The 18,841-nt window shown below is 35.7% G+C and overlaps 1 protein-coding gene across 11 annotated transcripts in view; it reads left to right on the top strand.

Annotated features, from left to right (window-relative positions):
* RALGAPA1 (Ral GTPase activating protein catalytic subunit alpha 1) overlaps positions 1-18,841 on the top strand; it is a 240,264-nt gene that overhangs the window by 178,005 nt on the left and 43,418 nt on the right. For all 11 annotated transcript variants that reach the window (XM_026019058.2, XM_026019059.2, XM_072761425.1 and 8 more), the window contains one exon: positions 7,147-7,302. In XM_026019058.2, coding sequence (XP_025874843.1) covers positions 7,147-7,302 — 156 coding nt within the window. The remainder of the gene's footprint in view (positions 1-7,146; positions 7,303-18,841) is intronic.

Genomic DNA, 18,841 nt, shown 5'->3' with positions numbered 1-18,841 from the left:
ATGGTGCCAGAACAACTGGATAGCCACATGCAAAAGAATGAAGTTGGACTTTTGCTTCACGCTGTATACAAAAATTAACTCAAAATAGATCAGGGGTACCTGGGTGGCTCAGTGGTTGAGTGTCTGCCTTTGGTTCAGGTTGTGATCCTGGGCCCTGAAATGGAGTCTCACATCATACTTCCTGCACGGAGCCTTCTTCTTTCTCTACCTGTGTCTCTGCCTCTCTCTGTGTCTCTCATGAATAAATAAAATCTTAAAAAAAAAAAAAAGAATTCATACAAATCATTAATTAGAAACAATTGAATTTTAAAAAATTAGTACCTGAATGGACATTTCTCTTAATAAGATATGCAGGTAACCAATAAGTTCATGAAAAGTCACTTGACATCATTATCAGTGAAATGTAAATCAAAACCACAGAGAGATACTACTTCATACTCATTAGATTGGCTGGAATCAAAAGGTCAGATAATTAATAACTATAGGCTAGAATTCAGAGCAATCTGAATGAACCCTCTTAAACTCCAGTAGGAATGTGAAATCGTGCAACCTCAGTGCAAAGCAATCTGGAAGCTCATCAAATAGTAAAACACTGGGGGCACCTGGGTGGCTCAGATAAGCATCTGTCTTCAGCTCAGATCGTGATCCCAGGGTCCTGGGATTGTGCCCCACTACATAGCAGAGAACCTGCTTCTCCTTCACCCTCTGCCTGCCACTCCCCCTGGTTGTGCTCTCTCTGTGTTAAATAAATCTTTGAGAAAAAAAAGTAAAACACTGAATTATTATATGATCAGAAATTCCACACTTAGGTAGATATCCAAGAGAAATTAAACTGTATACCCGGACAAAAACTTAAGCATGGGTGTTTATAGCATCATTATTCATAATAGCCAAAAAGGTGGAAGCAACCCAAATGTCTATCAATGGATGAATGGATAAAATGTGATATATTCATATAATGGGATATTATTTGGGCATGAAAAGGAATGAAGTATTTACATGCTCCAATGTGGATGTACCTTGAAATCATTATGTTAGATGAAAGAAATCAGTCACAAAGAGATGTGTTATGATCCATTTATATGAAATAGCCCCATATATACACAAACACACAGACACACAGAAAGTAGATTAGAGGTTGCTTAGGACTAGTTGGAGGGATGAGGGAAGATCAGGGTGATCGTTAAAGGGTTTCTTTTTGATGTAAATGTTCTAAAATTGACTGCGATGATGATTCTACTTACCTGTGAATATAGTGAAGTCCATTAAGTTGTACAGTGGGAGCTTTCACTTCGAGGAACATCAAAGAGACATACTCTCCTTATTCTTCACACTAAGTACAACAAAAACTCTGGACATTACATATAAAAACATAAAAAAAAACTCCAAAAGGTAGAGAGGAAGAGAGGCCAATTGAGGACCAAGGATGACATGATGATGGGTTCTCAAGGTTTTGTCTCCTGTATCAACTTGGATCTAAAATAGTAACCTAGAAACATTAACAAGCACTGACCAAAAGAACCCCAACAAAAAGCCCACTTTTTCTAGCCAAAGGACCAGGAAAGGAATGACCTAGAAAGACAAAAAACATTTAGATAATAACTGCTCTGCTCCAGCCAAACACAAAAGACTCCCATCCCCATCCCTGACAACAAAGGTCAGTTAGGGAGCCGCCTCGCCTGCCACCCTCATGAGACTATAATGAGACATCCCCAACACCACACAGGAATAGTATCAAATAGTGTTAGAGAAGGGCAACCAGAAAGCCAAGACTTTCATCTCTGTCAGCTGGTCAAGTCCCCCATCCACACCTCACACCATAGTGTCAGTGGAGACTACATGAGGAACCTGGAATTCTATCCCTACCTACTATAATGAGGTGCCCCTCTATCCTCCACTGGGATAGATCAGAGGAGGCCTAGTGGAGAAGTAGTTCTTTTACCATCACCCAGCAGTAATGAGACTAACCTTACCAGTAATAACACCTTTCCTTAATGGACACCACATAGGAAGTCAGAACTCCTTCCTCCACCTAACAGTAATGAAGATCTCCCCTCTGCAGTTGTCAGCGGAGGTTAAGTGGGGAACCTATACTTTGCTGTCCACCTGGCTAGAGTGAGGCAGTATCCACCTTGCTTCTTTGACAGAGCAGTGTGACAAAACAGCCTGCTGAAACAGAAGGTTTAAATAAGATTCATAGTCTTTTAACATAATCCAAAAATATCCAAGCTTTGATCAAAAATCATACCAAGACCCAGTAAGGTCTCAAACTGAATGAAAAGATGACAAAACATACTAACACCAAATAACAAAGATTCTGAGATAACCATAATAGAAATGCTATGACTAGCAATTAGGAACATAGTTGACATAAATGAAAAATAGAAAGTTTCAGTTAAAAAAAAAGGGAAGATACAAGAAGAACTAAATGAAAATTTGGAAATGAAGATTTAATTGCTGAAACAAAAAACACAGTAAATGTGCCCAGCAAGAGAGTCAGGTAGAGATGGGGGTACAAAAGAATAAACTGGAAGATAGAACAATAAAGAATGTAAACAACAGAGAGAGAAAAGACTTAAGGACAATGAAATTTTTTTTTGATGCTTTGAAATGTTTTATTGAAGGTTTTTTTTTAAAGAACAGTAAATTATGCAGTCTTCCAACCCCGCCCATCATCCCCAGGGATGACCTACTGACATGTTTCATGGTCCACCTGGGAAAGGGACAGCAGGGCCTGGGCTAGGACCCTAGCAGGAGGCCTGTGCTTCTAGGGCAGCCACTGCAAGTGGCTGAGAGCCCTGGGGTTTCTTCCTGGCAATTAGGAAGGGGACCTGACAAACCAGCCCCTGGGGACCCAGCAGAGACTATGACAAAAGATTTAACATTCCTCTTATCTGAGTCCCAGCAGAAAAGGTGAAATGAGTTGGGTCTGAAAATTACTTGAAGAAATAATGTTGAAATTTTCCCAAATTTGTCAAGAGAAATAACCTTAATAAAGCTACAGATTGAAGAACCAGGGTGAAACCGAAACAGGATTAATTAATTGAAAGAAATCCATATAAGACACAATCATAATTAAGCTTTTGAAAAATAAGTCTCAAAAGAATTTTTAAAGCACATGGACAAAAATTGTTCTTTATCTTATAAGGGGAAAACAATTAGAATGATAGTGAATTTCTCATCAAATCTATAGTAGCCAGGGACACCTGGGTGTCTCAGCCAGTTAAGCATCTAACTCTTGGTCTCCACTTAGGTTTTGATCTCAGGGCTATGAGTTCAAGCCCCACACTGGGCTCCAAGCTGAGCATAGATCCTACTTAAAACAAAAAATAAACTATAATAGCCAGAGAAAGAGGCAATATTTTACAAGTGCTGAAGAAAAATTAATGTCAGCCAGAATCCTATAGCTAGTAAAGGAATGAAGCAAAACATTTTCAAATGAAGGAAAACTTAGAGAACCTGTTGCCAGCAAACCTACCCTAAAAGAACTACTAAAATAAGTTATATTAACAGAAAAGAAATGGTAGAAAGGACCTTGGAACACTAGAAAGAAAGAACATGACAAAGAATATGGGTAAGTATATTAGGCATTACCTCTCCTTTTGGGTTTTCTTAATTATGTTTGCTGGTTGATGCAAAAATTATTTCTGATGTATTTCTAAATGTAATGCCATGAAAATATTCATGGCATTTATATTACAAACAAATGAAGGTAAAGGGGCATAAAGTGAGGCAGGATATAGACAAATCCACACTTATGGATGGAGACTTCACCTCTTTCTCAACTAAGAGAAGAGCCAGACAGAAAATCAACAATACTATATAGAAGGACTCAAAAGTACTATAAACTGACAGGATCTAACTGACATTTACAGAACACTCTACCCAATATCATCAGAATACATGTTCAAGTGTCCATAGAACATATACCAAGATAGACATATTGGGCCATAAAAAAAACCTACAGCAAACTTAAAATAATTGAAATCGTACAGTGTATTCTCTAACTACAGTGGGATAAAATTTTAAATCATTAATAGATAACAGGAAAATCTTCAAATTCTTGGGAAGGTTACATACTGTATAATTCTATTTATACAACCTTGAAATGACCCATCTTCGTGGTGAAGAACAGATTACTCATTGCTAGGGTTTAAGGGGGTAGAATAAGAGGGAAGTGGTATAGCTCATGTAACAGGATAACATAGGGGACCTTTACGGTGATGAAAATGTTGTTTCTTGAGCATATTAATGCCAGTATCCTGAGGGATTTTTTGTTTGTTTTGCATTTTTGAGAGAATACAGGCAAGGAGCACGGAGAGGCAGAGGGAGAGAGAGAATCTCTCACGAAGTAGACCCCATGCTGAAGCTTAATCTCATGACCCTGAGCTCATGACCTGAGCCGAAATCAAGACTCTAATGCCCAACCAAGTGAGCCACCCAGGAACCTCATCCAGTATCCTGATTTTAATATAGTTTTGCACTGGAGAAATCTGGGTACAGAATACATTGGATCTCTTTTTATTATTTTTTAAAACTTATGAATCTCCAGTTAAAAAATTGAATAAAAAAAGATCACCAAGTATTGCAGAAGTGTTTAGAGCAAAGGAATACTGGAATGAGACTTGTTCTCCATTACATGATCAGAGAGTTGACCTGAAAATAAATAACCTATTCACTAAAACAAAAGGTCTATACTTAGATACCATTTTTCACCTATCATATTAGCAAAGATCATAAAATTTGATAATATATTTGAAAGCTATGAGAGAAACAGGCATTCTTAAACACTGTTGTTGCTATCTATAGAGAGCCATTTTACTGAGTTTCATGAGAAGAGTACATGCCCTTTGACTTACAGTTCCACTTTTAACTATTCTATAGATCTCCTTTTACAAATGCAGCATGACATGTATTCTGTGTTATTCACTGCAGCATTGACTATAATAACAAAAGATTGGAAACAGCCTAAATACCCTTTAAGTAGGGAACTAGTTAATTATTGTACATCAAGAAAATGAACTTCTCTGAAGCCATGAAAACAACAAATGAAGAAGCTCTTTACTTATTAATGAGTACTTTTCAAGGTATTTTAAGTGAAAATCAAAGTGCAAAACATTGTATGTGTACACATAAAAGAATTTAATTGGATATATAGAGAACATTTTTGGAAGGATAGTTAAGAAATTGCTTTCAGGGGGCACCTGGGTGGCTCATTTGATTAAGCAGCCAGCTCTTGATTTCAGCTCAGATTATGATCTGAGAGTCCTGGGATTGAGCACCAGCCACATTGGGTTCTGCACTCAGTGGGGAGTCTGCTTGAGGATTCTTTCTATCTCTCTCCCCCTCTTTTTGCTTGCTCCCTCTGTCTTTCTCTGAAATAAGTAAATTTTTATAAAGGAAAGAAGAGGAGTGCCTGGATGTCTCAGTCAGTTAAGAGTCTGCCTTCAGGGTCTCAGAGTCCTGGGATAGAGCTGCAAGTCAGGATCCTGGTTCAGTGGAGAGTCTGCTTCTCCCTCCCTCTGTTCCCCCAGTGTGTGTTCTCTCTCTCCCCCCCCCAACCCCTGTCAAATAAAATCTGTAAAAAAAAAAAAAAAAAAGAAAAAGAAAAAAAAGAAATTGCTTTCTGGAAGGGGCACTAAGTAGCTAGAGATGAGAGATGGAACTAAGAATTTTGGTAAGCTTTTGAAAAAAAATTTTTTTAAAGATTTTATTTATTTATTCATGAGAGATAGAGGCAGAGGGAGAAGCAGACTCCATGCAGGGAGCCTGTTGTGGGACTTGATCCCAGGACTCCAGGATCACGCCCTGGGCTGAAGGCAGGTGCTAAACTGCTGAGCCACCCGGGAATCCCCAGCTTTTGAAATTTTAAATACATGAGTATATTACTGAGTCAAGTTTTAAAAAATAAATGATTGAGGCAATCTTATAGTAATGTTGTAAAAACTAATTTGTTATTCAGATGTTTAGCCATTATAACTGATACTGATAGTTGAGACATGTTCAAGGTCACATGGTGCAAAAATTGGTTTTTATAATTCACTTTATCAGTTATTCAGATTTTTAAATTTTTTAATTGAAGTATTAACACACGGTGTTATATTACTTTCAAGAGTACACTATAATGACTTAATTCTATACATTACTCAGTGCTCATCATAAGTGTATTCAATCACCTTTAGCTATTTTACCCACGCCCCCACCTACCTTCCCTCTGGCAACCACCAGTTCTCTGTGTTTAAGAGTATACTTTTTTATTTTTTTTCTTTTGTTCGTATATTCTTTTAAATTCCACATATGAGTGAAATCATATGGTATTTGTCTTTCTCTGACTTATTTTACCTAGCATTAATTATTCCCTCTAGGTCCATCCATATTTCAGATTTCATTTTTAAAAACATATGTATAAAGTGGTTTTTCTGAGTAAAGAGATACAGTGTTTAAGTATCTTTCTTCTTTTGTGTTTCTTTTTGCTTTCTAGTATTTTCTTTAATTTCAACAGTGAAGTCAGGTTGCTTTGTGTATTGCACAAGTTAAGGGAATATGACCCAATGCAGTGACCCTGATATTAGTATGTATGTATTTTATTTATAATCAGGGAAAGTATGTGTAAAAACCTTAGCACAGATTAATTTGTAGTTTTTTAATGCATTAGAAGTTCAGTTCTGCATTTTTGTATTTCTGTTCTGAGCTATGTGATAGGTACTAAATATTAAGACAATTTCCATGAGTAAATCTAACACACATGATTAATCATCTTATCAAAGTGACATTACTGTTTAAACTTTCCCCCACATCACTTCCAGTCTTGATTTTTGCTACTTGATTTTTCACTCTGGCTTTGGTGTCCTCCCATAGCCTTTATGATTTAGTATTAACACCTAGTAGCCTAACAAAAGATGCATAGTGTACAGCAGTGATTTCTTTCCTAATTAACTCCTCCTAATTAGAGATCACAAATACTTAAGAAAAAGTTCCAGTATAAACAGAACAGCTCTAACTAATAATTCTGAATCAAGCATTGGTTGATAACATGCCAAAGACTTTCTTCTCCGTGTTTTTTGCAAATTGAGAAATTTGAGTCTATTTCAATAGTAAGTTGTTGAGTTTTGTTTAGTTGATTAAAATGTGTATCATTGCTCCCAGGTCAATCTTACAAACCACTGCGGTTTCATGGGAGGACTACAAAAAAACAAAAGCACAGGATTGACCACGCCATATTTTGCTACCTCTACAGTAGAAGTGATATTTCATGTATCAACAAGAATGCCTTCTGATACTGATGACTCTTTGACCAAAAAAGTAAGTGCTGAGAAAAAAAATGTTGAGTTAAAATCCTAGTAATTAAGAAAATAAATACATAAAATACGTAAGTAATCTGACCAAAAAGCACTATTTCTGAATATTCCACTCTTCATCTAATACTGTCTTGAGAATGCTGTTTTCCTTAATAATAATATTGAAGGTTATTGTCTTAACAAAGGATTTGCCTTCAAAGAAATGGAGGTATGACTAATTGAAAAACATCTGTGTATGTTCAAATTGGTGAAACTATATTTCAAGTCTCTTTACATATGAATAGACAATGGTTATATAGATTGAGGGAGAGCAAAATATATATTCATCATTACAAAGCATTTAAAATATAACATGCTTTATCATAAATTTTAACTAAAACTAATTGAGCAGATAAAATAAGCCTTAATTAATGAAAAAAATTTTACTCCGAATTTATGAGAGATGTGGTTTTGATGGCCCTGGTCCTTTAAAACCTACATCACTATTTTTCTGTAGGCAGCACTAGTATTCAGGAGTCATTCTTAAAAAAAAAAAAAAAAGAGTCATTCTAGTGACTATAAAGATACCTCAGGGTACAGTTGTATGTATTCAGTCCACTTTTGGTTTTCTTAGGGAGAAATATTTTTAAGAGTAAAACTTTGTCCAACATTTCTTTACCTTCTCTTTCACCTCCTTCCTCAATTTATTCAAAACCACTAAATGTAACCAACTTAATATCATTGGTCATTTTACTTGATATTCTTTTGCCTGATATCAAAACACTTTATAATTTATTAAGCTATGAAAACAGTGTATTCTCTCACTCTTGTAAAAGAACTTTAGAACTCCTCTCAAATATTTGATAAGATTGAGTTAATAACCCTTGATGCCTTTTGTTTACAATTTAAAATACTGTTGGAACTTGCCTACTAAATGAGTAATAGTTGATAAAACTAATATGTGGATGATAATGAGGTTGGAATGAGTAGTAAAAGTGGAGGTAATTGATAAATGTAAGAAAGTATATTCAGTACAGATTTGCTATAGAATTCCTTGTCAGGAATCCGTGGGTGGCACAGCGGTTTAGCGACTGCCTTTGGCCCAGGGTGCGATCCTGGAAACCCGGGATCGAATCCCATGTCAGGCTCCCGGTGCATGGAGCCTGCTTCTCCCTCTGCCTATGTCTCTGCCTCTCTCTCTATCTCTCTCTCTCTGTGTGTGACTATCATAAATAAATTTTTTTTTTAATTAACAACAAAAAAAAAAAAATTCCTTGTCATGTAGTTTTTAGAAGTAAAAAAATGATCTATGAATACTGACAAGATGATGATGAAGAGGTGAATTGGAGTAAAACTTCATTTAAACTTCAACTAAGCACTTTCTTCCATCAATTCATTTTAAAACTCTATGAAATAAGACATACCTAAATTAGAGACAATTGTAAGTATAGTGCAAAAAGATAATTTAAGGGGTGCCTAGGTGGCTCAGTCTGTTAAGCCTTTGATTCTTGATTTCAGCTCAGGACATGATCTCAGGGTCATGAGGTTGAGCCCCATGTGGGGCTGTGTGCTGGGGATGGAGCCTGCTTTGGATGCTCCCTCTGTCCCTCCCCCACTCTGTCTTGAGCTTATGCATGCATGCTCTCTCTCAAAAAAAGAAATTAATTTTTGAAAAGATCATTTAATCATTAAGAACTTAGCTGTGATTCATATTTATCATTATCATTTTCATGGCTCCATGGATACAAACAACTTTTTAACCCCAGAACAGAGTCTAAAATTAATGATATCTCATATTACAAACAGAAGAGAACAAAGTACATGATTTTTTGTTTAAAAAATTTTTTTTGTTTTTTTAAAGAAAACTATGGCAGGATATTTTTACTTCACTATATTAAACATGATGATTATATGGTACTTGAAATTTTATTCCTGTGACCTTTGTAGAAATGTCAATTAAGATTTCTTATTTTTTTTCAAAACATTCATGAGGGTTTGTCCTTAATTTCTTAAGAACTTTCTGAAATGGATATTTAACAATTCATTATCACAAAAAAAATTAATTTTGGAGAGGATACCATCATTTAAGAAATGTTAAATGGTTGAATTCTAATTAAAATTAAATTGTTAAATGGTAAAAATTTTAAGTACTGGATTTATTAGAGAATTTTGAGGGATTAAACATTGAACATAGTTTTTTCATCTATACATATAGGAATTTTTTTCCTATGGTAAAAATTACATGTATTACATATTTACCATTTTCACCTTTTTGAAAAATTTTTTCTTTAATTTTTTAGAATTTGGAAATTGTTTTTCATTGATGTGTAATTAATATACGGTGTCATATTAGTTTCAAATGTGCACTGTTGTAATGACTGAATAGTTCTATACATTACTCAGTGCTCATCATTATTAATAAGTGTGCTCTTATCACCTTTGTCTATTTCACCCACCCCGCAACTCTTCTCACCTCTGTCAACCACCAGTTTTGTTTTTTTGTTGTTTAAAAGTCTAATTTTCTGTTTGCCCATTTTTTCTTTGTTCATTTGTTCTGTTTCTTACATTCCACATGAGTGAAATCCTATAGCATTTGTCTTTCTCAGACTGACATTTCACTTAGCATTACATTATACCCTCTGGGTCCATCCATGATATCACAGATGGCAAGATTTCATTCTTTTTTATGGCTGAGTAATTTTGTATTGTAGGCAGTATATATACACACACACATACAATACAATATTACTTTATCCATTCCTCTGTGATGGACATTTGGGTTGCTTCTGTATCTTGGCTGTTAAATAATGCTGCAGTAAACATAGAGGTGCGTATGTCATTTCAAATTAGCATTTTATTTTCTTTGGATAAAAACTCAGTAATGGAATTACTGGATCATATGGTAATTCTATTTTCCTTACTGTTTTCCACAGTGGCCGCATCAGTTTGCATTTATACCAATAGTGCACAAGGGTTCCTATTTCTCTACATCCTTGCCATTACTTGTTATTTCTTGATAAGTTTTTTTTTTTAATTGATTCTAGCCATTGGTGTAAGGTGATATCTCATTGTGGTTTTGATTGGTCTTTCCTTCATGATTAGTGATGTTGAGCATCTTTTCATGTGTCTGTTGGTTATCTGTATGTCTTCTTTGGAAAAATGTGTGTTCAGGTCCTCTGCCCATTTTTTAATTAGATTATTATTTTGGTGTTGTATGTTTTAGGTATTAATTCATTAGATATATCATTCGTAATTGTTTTCTCTAATTCAGTAGGTTGCCTTGTCCTTTTGTTGATGACTTTCTTTGCTATGCAAATGCTTTTTATTTTGGTATAGTCCCAATAGCTTAATTTTAGTTTTGTTTCCCTTGCCTGAGGAGGCATAGCTACAAAAATGTTTCTATATGACTGATGTCCAAGAAATTATCGCCTGTATTTTCTTCCAGGAGTTTTATGGTTTCAGGTCTCACATTTTGATCTTTAATCCATTTTTAGTTTATTTTTGTATGTGGTGTAGGAAAGTGGTCCAGTTTTAATTTTTGCATGCAGCTGTCCAGTTTTTCCAGCACTATTTTTTGAAGAGATTGTCTTTTCTCCAGTGTATCTTTTTGTCTCCTGTGTTGTAGATTAATTGACCATGTAAGCATGAGTTTATTTCTAAGCTTTTCTGGATTATTCCACTGATCTATGTGTCTTTTTATGTCAGTACTGTATGATTACTACAGCTTTATAATATATCTTGAAATCTGGAATTATGATACCTCCAAGCTTTATTTTTTCTCAAGATTGCTTTGGCTATTTGGGGTCTTTAATGGTTCCAAACAAATTTTAGGATTATTCTAGTTTTGTAAAAATTGCTGTTAGTATTTTGGTAGGGGTTGCATTGAATTCATAGATTGCTTTGGGTGTATGGACGTTTTAACAGTGTTGGTTTTTGCAGTCCATGAACATGGAATACCTTTCCAGTTGTATCATCTTCAGTTTCTTTCATGAGTGTTTTATAGTTTTCAGAATGCAGTTTATTCTTAGGCATTTTATCCTTTTTGGTGCAATTGTTAAATGGAATTGTTTTGTTAATTTGTTTTTCCTTTTTTATTATCAGTATAAAGAAATTCAGCTGATTACTGTATATGGACTTTGTATCTTGCAACGTTACTGAATGCATTTATCAATTCAAGTAGTTTTTTGGTGGAATCTTTAGGGTTTTCTATATATAGCATAATATCTGCTAATAGTGACAGGTTTACTTCTTCCCTATGAATTTGGATGCCTTTTATTGTCTGATTGCTGTGGCTAATACTATGTTGAATAGAAGTGATGAGGGTGGATATCTTTGTCATGTTTTTTATCTTAGAGGAAAAGGCCTGCTTTTCAACATTGAATATGATGTTAGCTGTGGGTTTTTTATGTATACAGCCTTTGTTATGTTGAGGTATGTTCCCTCTAAATCTACTTTTTTAAGAGATTTTATCATGAATGGATGTTGTACTTTGTCAAATGCTTTTTCTCCATCTCTAGTGAGATGATCATAGTTTTTATTCTTTTTTCTTATTAATGCAGTTATGTTGATTGATTTGTGGACATCAAACCACCCTTGCATGCCAAGGATAAATCCTGCTTGATCACGATGAAAGATTTTTTTAAATGTATTGTTGAACTCGGTTCACTAATATTTTGTTGTGGATTTTGCACCAGTTTTCATCAGATATTGGCCTGTAGTTTCCTTTTATGTTTTGTTGGAGTTTTTTGTAGTTTATTTCTCTCTGGTTTTGGTATCAGGGCAATGCTAGCCTTGTGGAATGAATTTGGCAGCTTTCCTTTCTCTTCTGTTTTCTGGAGTAGTTTGATAGGAATGGATCATAACTCTTCTTTATATATGTGGTAGAAATCACCTGTGAAGCCTCTGGTTCTGGATTTTTTTTTTTTTTAAAGATTTTACTTATTTATTAGAATAAGCACAGAGGAGGAGAGGTTAAAGCAGAGTCCATACTGGGATCATGATCTGAGCTGAAGGCAGATTGTTAACTAGCTGTGCCACCCAAATGCCCCTCTGGACTTTTGTTGGGAGTTTTTTGATTGCTGATTCAAGTTTCATTACTAGTAATTGGTCCATTGAAATTTTCTATTTCTTCCTGATTCCATTTTGGAGGGTTGCCTGTTTCTGCCAATTCATTTCTTTTAGGTTGCCCAATTTGTGGGCAAATAATTTTTCATAATCTCTTATAATCCTTTATATATTTGTGGTGTTGGTTATTTTTCCTCTTTCACTTCTAATTGTGTTTATTTGGGTTCTCTCTTTTTTTTTTTTTTTGAAGTCTGGCTAAAGGTTTATCAATTTTCTTGATATTTTCAAACAACCAGCTCCTGGTTTTATCCATCTTTTCTGTTGTTTTTTAGTTTCTATTTCATTTATTTCTGCTCTGATCTTTATTATTTCTAATACTGGCTTTGGGTTTGTTGTTGTTCCTTTAGGTATAAGGTTAGGTTGCTTATTTGGGATTTTTCTTATGTTTTTGAGGTAGGCCTGTATTTCCTATAAATTTTCCTCTTAGAACAGCTTTTACAGAATCCCAAAGATTGTGGACCCTTGTGTTTTTATTTTTGTCGCCATGTATTTTTTATTTCCTCTTTGATTTCTTGGTTGACCCATTTATTGTTTAGTAGCATGTATTTTAGTCTGTTTTTTGGCCTAATGTGATTTATTCTAAGGAATATTCCATGTGCAATATTTATTCCATTGTTTATGGTTTATTTTTGTTTGAGAAAGAGGAATGGAGACTGCACATTCACATGCATACAGAGGGAAGACAGGCAGAGGAAGAGGGAGAGAAAGAATCCCAAGTAGGCTCCATGTTCAGTGCAGAGCCCAACATGGGGCTTGACCCCACCACCCCAAGATCACAACCCAAGTTGAAATCAAGAGTCTGACACTCAACCAACTGAACCACCCAGACTCCCCTGTATTTCACTGTTTGGTGATGGAATGTCTGAATATATCTGTCCATCTGGTCTAAAACCACTGTTTCCTTATTGATTTTCTATATGGACAGTCTGTCCATTGATACACACAGGGTGTTAAAGTCCCTTACTGTTATTGTATTACTGTCAGTTTCTTCCTTACATCTGTTAATAGTTGCTTTATGTATCTGAGGGCTCCCATTTTGAGCACATAGATATTTAAAATTGCAACTTCTTGTTGGATTGTTCCCTTTATAATTATTGTCCTTCTTTGTTTCTTGGTACGGTCCTTGTTTTAAAGTCTATTTTGTTTGATATAGGTGTTGCAACCCCAGCTTTCTTTTTGCTTCCATTTGCATGGTAAACATTTTTCCATCCCTTCACTTTAGATCTGCATGTGTCCTTTGGTCTGAAATGAATCTCTTGTAGGCAAGTTATAAGTGTGGATTTTTTTATTCATTTATTTATCCTGTGTCTTTTCATTGGATCATTTAATCCGTTTACATTTAAATTCATTGACAGGTGCATACTTACTGCCATTTTTGTCACTGGTTTTGCAGTTCTTTTTTTTTTTTTTTTTTTTGTAGCTCTTTTCTAGTCATTCTTCTCTTGCTCTCTTCCTTCATGGTTTGATGGCTGTCTTTAGTTGTATGCTTGGATTTTTTTCTCTTTATTTTTTGTGTAACTATTACAGGTTTTTGATTTGTGGTTATCATTAGGTTCATATATAACATTTTATGTATATAGCAGTCTATTTTAGGTTGATGTCACCTAAATTAGAATCTATTACTCTTTGCCCCATGTTTTATATCCTTTTGTTTTGTGAATCCCTTGACTGATTTTTATAGATATAATTGAGTTTACTGCTTTTGTGTTTTAACTTTCATACTTGTTTTATAAGTGAGTGATCTATTACTTCTATTATATGTTTGCATTTACCAGTGAAATTTTTTCTTTTCTTAATTTTCTTACACCTATTTTGACCTTTTCTTTCCACTCAAAGAATTCCCTTTAATATTTCTTGTAAGACTGGTTCAGTGGTGATGATTTTGGGGAGCTCTGGGGAACTCTTTACCTCTCTTCTGTGCTGAATATAATCTTGATAGGTAGAGCATTCTTGGTTGCAGGTTTTTTCCTTTCAGAGATTGAATATATCATTCCACTCCCTTTTAGCCTGCAAAGTTTCTGCTGAAAAATCAGTTGACAGCCTTATGGGATTTTCTTGTATGTAACCAATTTCTCTTATTGCTTTTAAAAATCTTTTTCTCACAATGTTTGCCATTTTAATGATTCTTGTTTTGGTTTGAACCTCCTTGGGTTAACTTTTGGAGGATTTCTGTGCTTCCTGGATCTGGATTTCTGTTATCTTCCCCAGATTAGGGAAGTGTTCATCTCTTATTTTGTGAGTCAATTGCTCACTTCTCTCTCTCCTCCCTCTGGGATCTCTAATGCAAATGTTATTATGCTTGGTGATGTCACTGAGTTGCCTTCACCTATTCTCATTTTTCTTACTTTTTTCTTTTCTCTATTCAATTTAGTTGCTTTTTTTATTACCCTGCCTTCCAGATCACTAACCCATTCTTCTGCTTTTTCTAATCTGCTGTTGATTCCCTCTTGTGAATTTTTTATGTCAGTTTTGTGTTCTTCATCTCTGACTGGTTCTTTTTTATATTTTCTTTCTCTTTTTTGAAGGTCTTACTGAGATCCTTTACTCTTTTCTCAAATCCAGTGAGGATATTTACAGCCATTACTTTGAATTCTTTATCAGGGCTATTGCCTTATCTCTGTTTCATGTAGCCTTTTTGCTGTGGTTTTGTCCTGTTCTTTATTCAGGACCTAATTCCTTTGTTTCCTCATTTTGTCTGACTCTCTGTGTTTATTTCTATATATTAGGAAGGTCAACTATGTCTCCTGCTCTTGAAAGTAGTGGCTTTATGAAGAGGTTCTATGGTGCCCTGTAGCACAATGTCCCCACCAGAACCAGACATTTCAGCAGTGTCTTCTCTGTGGACTGTGTGTTCCTTACTGTTGTGACTGAGCTGCATTTGCATTTAGTCCAGTCAACTACAATGTGGCCCACTATGCCTACAGTTGTGAGCACACTAGACAAGGGTTTGGTCCCTGTTAAGGGGCCTGTCTGGGGCCACCACAGGCTTTTAGTTGACTGGTGTCAGCAGTCAGCCCAAGCACTGCATGGCTCTCTCCCCATTCTGCCTCTAGAGGTTTCCGTTGGTGAGTAGGGCCTATAGTCAGACCAGATACCTCCCATCTGGGGCTGCAGTGACACTGATCAGCAGTGCATTGCCAGCTATAAGGTTTAGCTGCTTGAACTGTAGACACACTGGTGTGTGTGGTTATACTCCCCTGTCACCAGGGCACAAATCACTCTGGAGTGATGCAGGGTTTTTCAGGGCAGGAGCCACATAATGGAAGTAAATAAATGCCTGGAGGCATTTATGTGGAGTAGGGCAGGTTGGATGAGGTGGGGACCATAGTGCTAACAAGACAGATGGAAAATCTTCACTCTGCTTCCCACAGGTATCTGACTTTATATAGGCTGCAAGGGAGGCAGGCAAGGAATGGTCAGCCAGCCAGCACTTTTGTTCTTGGAGAATTCTCCTAAAGACTCCTGCCCCTCCAGTGCACATTTTGAAATTAGTAAATAAATCTACTTCTCATACCCAGTTTGTCCTCAAACTGCTGATTCTATGCTGTCTCTCCTGGGTTATTTGTTATGCTGGCTTTTTAAGGGTGGAACTCAGTTTTAAGGTACCCAGAGTAAAACCCTTTTGACTGTAAAAACTCTCAAAGTTAAGCCCTACTGGTCTCCAAAGCCAAAGTGTTACGGGTATTCCCATGCCTGGGATGCCTGATGTGAGATCTGATCCTCTTGCTCTTCTTCATGCTTATAGTGTCCCTCTCATTTATGATTAGTCTCATGTGGAATGGGGAGGTTGCTGAAAGGGGGAGTTCCCAGCCATATTTCTACTCCTACCTTTTTTGATGGGGTCTCCTCTATACTGTTAACTGTGGAAAATCTGTTCTGCCAGTCTTCAAGTTATGAGTCATTTTCAGAGTTGGTTTCACTGATATGGAGACACTGTCTGTCTCTGTGTGTCTGTGGAATGAGGTAAGTTTAGGATACTTTAACTCCACCACCACTCAGGACTCGTATCTTAACCATTATTAAATGTGCATTGACATAGACGTGTAATATACAACCATCACGAGTATCCATTTTCAGAACATTTTCATTTTCATTTAATTCAAAATATGTTTTATTTTTTCTTGAGAATTCTTCCCATTTGTTATTTAGGAGTGTGTTTAATCTCCAAGTATTTGGGGGTTTTCCAGCTATCTTTATGTTGTTGACTTCTAGTTTAATTCCATTGTGTCCTGAAAACAGACATTGTGTGATTTCTATTCTTTTAGATTTGTTAAGATGTGCTTTATGGCCCAAATGTAGTCTATCTAGTGAATGTTCTATGTGAATCTGGGAAGAATGTGTAATCTGCTGTTGGAGGAAGTAGTCTATAAATGTCAATTATATCCAGTTGATTGATGGAGCTGTTGAGTTCAACTATATCCTTACCAATTTTCTGCCTGCTGGATCTCTCCATTTCTGATAAAGGAGTATTAAAGTTTCCTGCTATGGTAGTGGATTCTTCTACATGCACTTCTATCAGTTTTTGCTTCATGTATTTTGACACTGTTGTTAGGTACATAACGTTAAGGATTGGTTATGCCTTCTTGGAGTACCAACGTCTTTATCGTTAGATAATGTCTCTCTATCCCTGATAACTTTCCTTGCCCTGAAGTCTGCTCTGTCTGAAATTAATATAGGCACTCCCACTTTTTTTATTGGTGTTCTCATGGTATATCTTTCTCCATCCCTTTACTTTTAATCTGTATGTGTCTTAATATTTTAAGTGGGTTTCTTATAGCAACATATAGGTGAGTCTTACTTTTTTGATCCACTCTAACAATCCTTGTCTTTTAATGTGTAGTTAGATCATTGACATTTAAAATGATCATTGATACAGTTGGATTAACATTTACCACATTTGTTACTTTGTTCTATTTGTTACCCTGTTCTTGTTTCTGTGTTCCACACTCTTGCTGCCTTCTGCAGTTATAAATGAGCATTTTATATGATTCTATTTTCTCTCCTTTCTTAGTGTATCAGTTCACTACTTTTCTTTTTTAACTTTTTTTAGTCACAACCCTGGATTTTGTACTATACATTTAGAACTAATCCAAGTCCACTTTCAAATAATACTATACTGCTTCATGGATACTGCAAGTACCTAATAAATCACACGGTATATTTAATCTTTCCCTTTGATCCCTGTTTTACTTATAGATAAGCATATATAACCTAAATATACATCATCAGATGCATTGCTGCTATTATTACTTTGAACATACTGATCTGTTAAATCAGGTAAAAATAAGAAAAATAGAAGTTTTTCTTTTCCCTTCAGTTATTGATTATTTGATGCTTTTCTTTACGTAGATCTGCATTTCTAACCTGCATCATTTTCCCTCGTCTGAAGAACTTCTTTTACCATTTCTTCTAAGTAGGTCTACGGGAAACTAATTCCTTCAATTTTTGAGAAAGTCTTTATTCTCCTTTACTTTTGAAGGATAATTTTACAGAGTACAGAATTCTAAGTGTTGGTATTTTCCCTCAACACTTTAAATATTTCATTCCATTCTCGCTTGCATGGTTTCAGGGGAGAAGTCAAATGTTATTCTTTATCTGTGATTTTCTGAAGTTTGATGATTTGTCTAAGTGTAGGTTTTTGGGCATATATCTTGCTTTTAGTATTCTCTGAGCTTCTTGGATCTGTGATTTGGTGTCTGACATTAATTGGGGGCAATTCTCAATGTTGCTTCTGTTTTTTCTTTCTTTCTTCTCCTTTTATGTATGCTACAGTATTTGTGGTTGTCCCATAGTTCTAGGATATTGTTTTAGTTTTTTCCACTCTTTTCTCGTTGCTTTTCAGTTTTAGAAGTTTCTATTGTTATATCATCAGGCTCAGAGATTCTTTCCTTAACCATTTCTGGTTTACTGATGATATCATCAAAGACATTCTTCAAATTAGTTACATTGTTTTTTATCTCTGACATTTCTTTTTTTTTTTTTTAAGATTTAATTTATTTATTTGTTCATGACAGAGAGAGAGAAAGAGAGGCAGAGACACAGGCAGAGGGAGAAGCAGGCTCCATGCTGGGAGCCTGATGCAGGACACCATCCTGGGACTCCAGGATCACGCCCTGGGCCAAAGGCAGGCGCTAAACCACTGAGCCACCCAGGGATCCCCTCTGATGTTTCTTTTTGATTCTTTGTGAGAATTTCTATCTTTCTGCTTACGTTATTCATGTGTTCTTGCACGTTGTCAACTCTTTCCATTAGAAATTAGAACCCATAGTGTGTTAATCATAGTTGTAATTCTGTCATCCCTGCCATTTCCAACTCCAGTTTTAATGCATCTTCTGTGCCTCCAGCTGTCCACACTAAGTCTCCAGGGATTTGCAATTACAATTTATGTTTTCCTACCTTACAACAAGTTCCTACAGAGGTTTCTGCTTCTTTGTCATCCT

This window comes from Vulpes vulpes, chromosome 6 (assembly GCF_048418805.1).
Source record: "Vulpes vulpes isolate BD-2025 chromosome 6, VulVul3, whole genome shotgun sequence".
Lineage (NCBI taxonomy): Eukaryota > Metazoa > Chordata > Mammalia > Carnivora > Canidae > Vulpes > Vulpes vulpes.
The sequence above is the reverse complement of the archived record's forward strand: the minus strand, read 5'-3'. Positions and strand labels throughout refer to the sequence as shown.